At 45.2% G+C, this 6674-nt stretch overlaps 1 protein-coding gene and 1 long non-coding RNA gene across 6 annotated transcripts in view; one reads left to right on the top strand and one right to left on the bottom strand.

Moving 5' to 3' along the window:
* Positions 1 to 5855, top strand: part of PRDM4 (PR/SET domain 4) — a 30650-nt gene extending 24795 nt beyond the window's left edge. For all 5 annotated transcript variants that reach the window (XR_014803096.1, XM_084955466.1, XM_005655523.4 and 2 more), the window contains exon 12: positions 4199 to 5855. Coding sequence is in view for 4 of the 5 variants with exons in the window: in XM_084955466.1 (XP_084811592.1) it covers positions 4199 to 4511 (313 nt within the window). In the remaining variant the exon portion in view is untranslated. The remainder of the gene's footprint in view (positions 1 to 4198) is intronic.
* LOC146403156 (uncharacterized) lies at positions 419 to 5855 on the bottom strand. The gene is made up of 2 exons (XR_014803144.1): positions 1951 to 5855; positions 419 to 1680 (listed from the first exon to the last, which is right to left on the bottom strand). It is a non-coding gene; the product is annotated as an uncharacterized LOC146403156 (long non-coding RNA).
* Positions 5856 to 6674: the final 819 nt, after the last annotated feature.

Consider the following 6674-nt stretch of genomic DNA (forward strand, 5'->3'; position numbering starts at 1 on the left):
GATCTCACTTGTTTGCTTTTTCTTGTTTTTCATTTCTACTCTCTGTAGAGAGTACTCTTTTTTATTTTCTTAGAATTTTCAAAACATAGTTTCATTAACACATTTTAAAATATTTATTTATTTTTGTCTTTTGTCTTTTTAGGGCTTCACCCGAGGCATATGGAGGTTCCTAAGCTAGGGGTCTAATCGGAGCTACAGCTGCCAGCCTACACCACAGCCACAGCAAAATGGGATCTGAGCCTCGTCTGTAAGCTACAGCACAGCTCACGGCCACGCCAGATCCTTAACCCCTTGAGGAGGGCCAGGGATTGAACCCGAGTCCTTAAGGATACTAGTTGGGTTTGTTAACCACTGAGCCACGACAGGAACTCCTCAAAATGACCTTTTAAAACAAAGGCTTCATTAGGCGTTTCCATTATTTATTTATTTATTTTGTCTTTTTGCCTTTTCTAGGGCCACACCCGAGGCATATGGAGGTTCCCAGGCTAGGGGTCTAGTTGGAGCTGTAGTCGCTGGCCTACACCAGAGCCACAGCAGCGCGGGATCCGAGCCGCGTCTGCGACCTACACCACAGCTCATGGCAACAGCTGGATCCTTAACTGCTGAGCGAGGCCAGGGATAGAACCTGCAACCTCCTGGTTCCTAGTTGGATTCATTTCCGCTGCACCATGACGGGAACTCCTGGTCTTGGTATTTTTAAAAAGCTCCCCCAGGTGACTCTAATTCTGCTGTTAGGGTCCAGCGCTCCTGAGCTGATCCAAATGAAAGACTTGTTCTCACAGTATCTCTGGCAAGTGGCTGTATTGCTTCTTCCTAAACATAAAGCAGAGTTATTCTCTTCCTTGACCTTGGCTTTCTGTTCTTTCAAGTGATGTTTAAATTTGCACTTGCCTTTTTTGTAGCCATTTAACAGCATGATGAAATAGAAATCATTTTGAGGTTAGTTGTGTAACTGTTTCTCTTCTTTTGGGTTGGAAATTGGCTTTATCAGATATTGACCAATGAAAACAATTCTCTTAAATGTGGATCTTGACATTTTCTGACGATGATAAAATATGAGCCTCTGACAAACGTTCATGCTGTAAAAGTTGTTTTTGGACTGTCAAGACTTTACACCAGTGTTAAGTAATTCAGAAAAGAGCATGGTTCACTACAAAATATTTTTGAATGAAACTTTAGGCTTCCTATAGAGATCATTGGTAAAGTTTTCTGACATTTTTATCTTTAATTTTAGGCATTTCAAAATGCGTATATTAGTGTTGGAATTCATTTTCTTCACCTGCTTAGAAAAGAAAACCACTATAGCCAAATGAAGGAGGAGTCCCCCAGGAGCGTAAGGCGTGGGGCTTTGTTCTCTGAGAAAGGAATGTGAGAGCAGGAGCGGGGCACTGATTCCCTAGCAATCTCAGTCCCATGGCTTTAGATATCACGTAGGGATTTATAGCTCCAGCCTTGTTTAGCTAACCATCCACCCAGCATCTCTGAGTTCTGGGTGTCTGCTGGGCACCTCAAACCTGAGAAGTCCAAAGCTCAACCCTTTTCTTTAAAAAAAATTTAATTTAGTTTTTATATTAGCATATAGTTGATTTACAATGTTGTGTTAATTTCATGTGTACAGCAAGATGATTCACTTACACATAAGCATGTATCCACTCCTTCTCAGATTCTTTTCCCATATAGCTTGTTATATAATATTTTTTTTTTGTCTTTGTGCTATTTCTTGGGCCGCTCCCGCAGCATATAGAGGCTCCCAGGCTAGGGGTCTAATCGGAGCTGTAGCCACTGGCCTACGCCAGAGCCACAGCAACGTGAGGTCCGAGCCGCATCTGCAACCTACACCACAGCTCACGGCAACGCCAGATCGTTAACCCACTGAGCAAGGGCAGGGACCGAACCCGCAGCCTCATGGTTCCTAGTCGGATTCGTTAACCACTGCGCCACGACGGGAACTCCGCTTGTTATATAATATTGAGTAGAGTTTCCTGTGCCATGTATTCAGCCCTCGTTGATTAACTATTTTATGTATAGTGGTGTGTATATGTCAGTCCTAACCTCCCAATTTCTCTCGCCTCCCCATACCTGTCCCCTTTGGTAACCATAAATCCGTTTTCAAATCCTGTGACTTTCTATTTTGTTAATAAGGTCATTTGTATCCTTTTTTTTTTTTTTTTTTTTTAGATTCCACATACAAGTAATGTCATATGATACTTGTCTTTGTCTGATTTACTTCACTTAGTATGATAATCTCTAGGTCAACCCATCTTATTGCAAATGGCATTGAGGTGCCTGAATCTTTTCAAAACAGAGTTTGGTCTGGATCATATGTTGGCTCCAACTTCAGTGGTGACACAGCTGACTTCCCTGCTTCTGGTCTTCTCTCTCCTCATTCATTCCCCAACACACACACACACACACACACACACACACACACACACACACAGTGGCCAGAGGATCCATTTAAAACATAAGTCAGATGCACACACAAAATTCTGTTCACTGTGATCCATTTAAAACATAAGGGAGATATGGTGCCTGTCTCCTCTGTTGGGTTCCCATCATACTGGTTAAAAAATCTTGGTACTTGGGTGCATGTTCCTCTTTATCTTTTATTCCTTTTCTCATAGGCTCCTCTGCCCGCATTGGGCCTCCCCTTGCTGCTGCTTCAGCCTACTGAAGATACTCCCGTCTCAGGGCCTTTGCACTGGACTGCCTAGAATCTTTCCCTCTAGATATCTCCCTGTCTTCCTTCTTCACTTCTTTCAGGTTTTTGCTTAAATTCATCATCTCTTCAGAAGGGTCTTCTCGAGTAACTCATGCGAAATAGGACTCTATCATGCTTAACCTGGCTTCCTTTTTTTTTTTTTTAGGGCCGCACCTGCAGCATATGCAAGTTCCCAGGCGAGGGGTCAGATCTGAGCTATAGTTGTTGGCCTACACCATGGCCACAACAATGTGGAGTCCGAGCCGCGTCTGCCATCTATGCCGCAGCTCATGGCAATGCCGGACCCTTAACCCACTGAGCAAGGCCAGGGATAGAACCATGTCCTCATGGCTACTAGTCAGTGTATTAACTGCTGCGCCATAACGGCAACTTGCTGGCTTCACTTTTATAGTACTTATTACTATCTGGTATCATGGTATATATTTTTAATTTGTTTATGGTTTAACTCTCCCACTAACGTGTAAGCCCCGTGAGGCAGGGTCTGAGTATTCCCCGTCCTGTAGCTCCTCAGAATCCTTCAGCACCATCTCCTGCTGAGAGAAGGTGACAGAAATGCTAAGAAGACCAGGCTTCAGAACTTGCCACTGCACCTCACACTCCATCAAGGATTTTAATCCCCTTTTATCTGTTTCACATATCGGGCTTTCATGAAGACATAGGGTTCAGCTGCTCAAAAAGTTAAAAAACTCCTGCTCTGTATGGTCCCTAGGTTCCTTTTCAGCTCCACAATGTATAGGCCAGGGTTACTTGACACTACTGACATTTTGAACCAGATAATTTTTTGTTGTAGGGCCTGCCATTAACACCCATAGCATGATACTTGGCCCGTTGGCAAACGTTTTCCAGTCTGACTCTTCCAATTCTTGGTGAGAATGTGGGCAGCAGGACCTCCCAGGTGGCTGTTGATGAACACATGTGTACACCCACGCTGGGAAACAGTTCAGCATTATCTCGTAAAATCGAAGATGTGTGCATACCCTTGATCCAACTTGCCTGTCCTGAGTACAAGCCCTCGAGGAGCTGATGCATATGCAACCCACACAGCAGCATCGACTGTGTGGAGCAGCCTCGCCTGTGGCGCTAGGAAACTGGAAGCCATCAAAACACCCATTAACAATAGAGCCAGTGGCACGGAGAAGTTGTTGTATATTTATAAGTAGCTTATGGCCATGGAAGGGAGCAGACAGCTGAGACTCACAGCAAAACTTGATTGAATCTCAGAAATATCATACTGGGTGGAAGAAGCAAGAGATACATACAGTATGATCCCATTTACATAGACTTCCCAAACAGGCAAAATCAGGCTGTGCTCTTTAAACGATGCAAATGTTTTATGACTCTTCTGTATGATATATCTCCTTTAAAAAAGTTTGATCCTAGATGTGTAGGCCTCTGGCAAAGGCCCAGGGTTGTGCAGAGGAAGTGTGTTTGTCATTTGTAATCCCAAATCAAATGTTTTTCTTGTGTTCCTCTTAGAGAACGCCAGATCAAGTGTCCCAAGTGTGATAAGCTGTTCTTGAGAACAAATCACTTAAAGAAACATCTCAATTCACATGAAGGAAAGCGGGATTATGTCTGTGAAAAATGTACAAAGGCTTATCTAACCAAATACCATCTCACTCGACACCTGAAAACCTGCAAAGGGCCCACCTCCAGTTCATCGGCGCAGGAGGAGGAGGAAGACGACGACTCCGAAGAGGAAGAACTAGCAGACTCTGTGGGGACAGAGGACTGTCGGATTAACAGTGCTGTGTATTCAGCAGAGGAATCGCTCTCCACACATAAATGAAAGAAAAAGAAGCCACCTATTTTGGATGGAAAATACAAAGGGAAAAACACACATAACCGGTTGTCGACTACAGTGGTTTTTGTATGAAATGATTTCTGATTTCCTTCCCGCCCGCAGTCAAAACAGACCACCGGGGAATGGATAAAGCACTTAGAGGGGAGTTTCCTAATGAAGACACTTTTAAAAAGATTGGGAAAAGAGCATGTGTCCTCATTTTAGGTGGTATGTGGGGAGGAAAGGGTAGGCTTTTGGGATCTGTTCTGTATTTAGATGATGATCTGGGAGATGCATTTGTACTTGAGTCGGAGCTGCCCTCTGCCCAGACAAATCAGATTTATTTTAAATTCTCTCTTCCACATTATTCTGTCTTCCTCCCAACCTGCTGATTTCATAGCACAGTCATCCTGATGACCGATTGTGGTTCTGGTGTTTGTGTTATGCAGATTGTTGTGACTTAAGCTCATCCCAGAATGGATTGAAACAGAGCAGTTTAAGCTTGTTACTTTGAAGCTAGCAAGTGTAAAGCACCACCTGCCTTAATCTCTCCTGGCTGCTTGGGAGTTTAGGGTAGATCTTGCTTCCGAGATTTTCAGCAGGTGCCTAGAGGGCAGATAAAAAAGGAGCAGTCAGGCAGGAGGGCCCTGATGGAGAGAAGAAAAGGAGAGACCCCTGGGCCACTGTTCAAGAAACCAGCTCTGCTGGAAGCCGTGGTGAGACCTGCTCCTTAGAGATCTTGGATGGTGTAGATGTGTCTCTGTCTCCAGTGAAGCCTCCGGCACCCAGACACGGGATCTGGAGGCGTAGTGAGCCAAGTAACCCCTGCTGCATTGTCTCCTGAGAACAGGCACGTGTGGACTCAGCTGGCAAAGTGGTACCTTGGCCCATGGAAAGCAGGGGAGAGTGACCCTTTCTATCTGGCTTGCCTCGCCCTATGACCAGGATTGAGACACCGTTAAAATGTTGCCAACTCAATGACAGATGACGTATTGGTGCATTTGCAAGGCCGGGCCTTCCCAGTTGTCTGTGTGAAGGACCTCATTGGTTTCGCGTGGCGGATGCCAAAGAACTTGGAAGCCGGCATGTTTTCAGGGTCCCAGCCTAATTCATCGACCCCTCTGATCTTTCGCCTGATCTCTCACGCTTATCCTGCTTTCAGCAAGAAGCAAACACGCCTAAGTTGACGGTTGAGGGAACATACTGTCTTGCTCTAAGGCACAACCTCTGGGCTGGAGTAGAGAGGACTCTGGTGGGAAGGTTTTGCTGCTAACGTATTTATGGAATGAATGTATTTCATTCAAATCTGTATTCCTCTAGGAAGGATTAAAATAAAAACTTTTTTAAAAATACAAGATTTCTCTTGTAATCCCATTTTGTGGAAGGAGAGGAGTGCGTCTCTTAGGGAAAACTCAGGTACAACTTGAGTGTTTTCTTTTTTTTTGTCTTTTGTCTTTTTTGTTATTGTTGTTGTTGTTGCTATTTCTTGGGCCGCTCCTGCGGCATATGGAGGTTCCCAGGCCAAGGGTTGAATTGGAGCTGTAGCCACCAGCCTACGCCAGAGCCACAGCAACGCTGGATCCGAGCCGCGTCTGCAACCTACACCACAGCTCACGGCAACGCTGGATCGTTAACCCACTGAGCAAGGGCAGGGACCGAACCCGCAACCTCATGGTTCCTAGTCGGATTCGTTAACCACTGCGCCACGACGGGAACTCCTTTTTTTTTTTTTTTTTTGTCTTTTGTCTTTTTTGTTGTTGTTGTTGTTGTTGCTATTCTTGAGTGTTTTCTAAGGTTGGAAGTGGAGAAAGTATTTCCTGAGTACCGTAGCTTTGAAGTTATATTTTAATGTGCTTCTGCATGGCAGTGCTTAGACAGACTATCCTTCCTGCGTCTCCAGCTCCCGTCTCCTGCCCCCTTCCTTCCTGAGGTGGTGCCTTGACTTTGATGCCTCCTTGGAGAATTGCAGGTCTGTTGTTGAGGGAGTGGGTGTTGGTGGTCGCCAACGCTGGGTCGTGAAGCCTTCATCAGAGCAGCTCTCTGAGTGGGTCTGAGGCCGCTCAGACTTCTGACCTGGTAAAGGCAACCTGGTGGCAGCCACTCCCTTAGGAAACCATCAGTGCTAGAACTACAAGCTCTCTTTCTCCCTTGAGTTCAGTGGCTCGTGTT

The sequence above is a fragment of the Sus scrofa genome, chromosome 5, assembly GCF_054392235.1.
Source record: "Sus scrofa isolate SSC_HxYL_T2T_F1_AM1 chromosome 5, Sscrofa_HxYL_maternal_Yorkshire_Landrace_v2.0, whole genome shotgun sequence".
In the NCBI taxonomy this organism is placed as follows: domain Eukaryota; kingdom Metazoa; phylum Chordata; class Mammalia; order Artiodactyla; family Suidae; genus Sus; species Sus scrofa.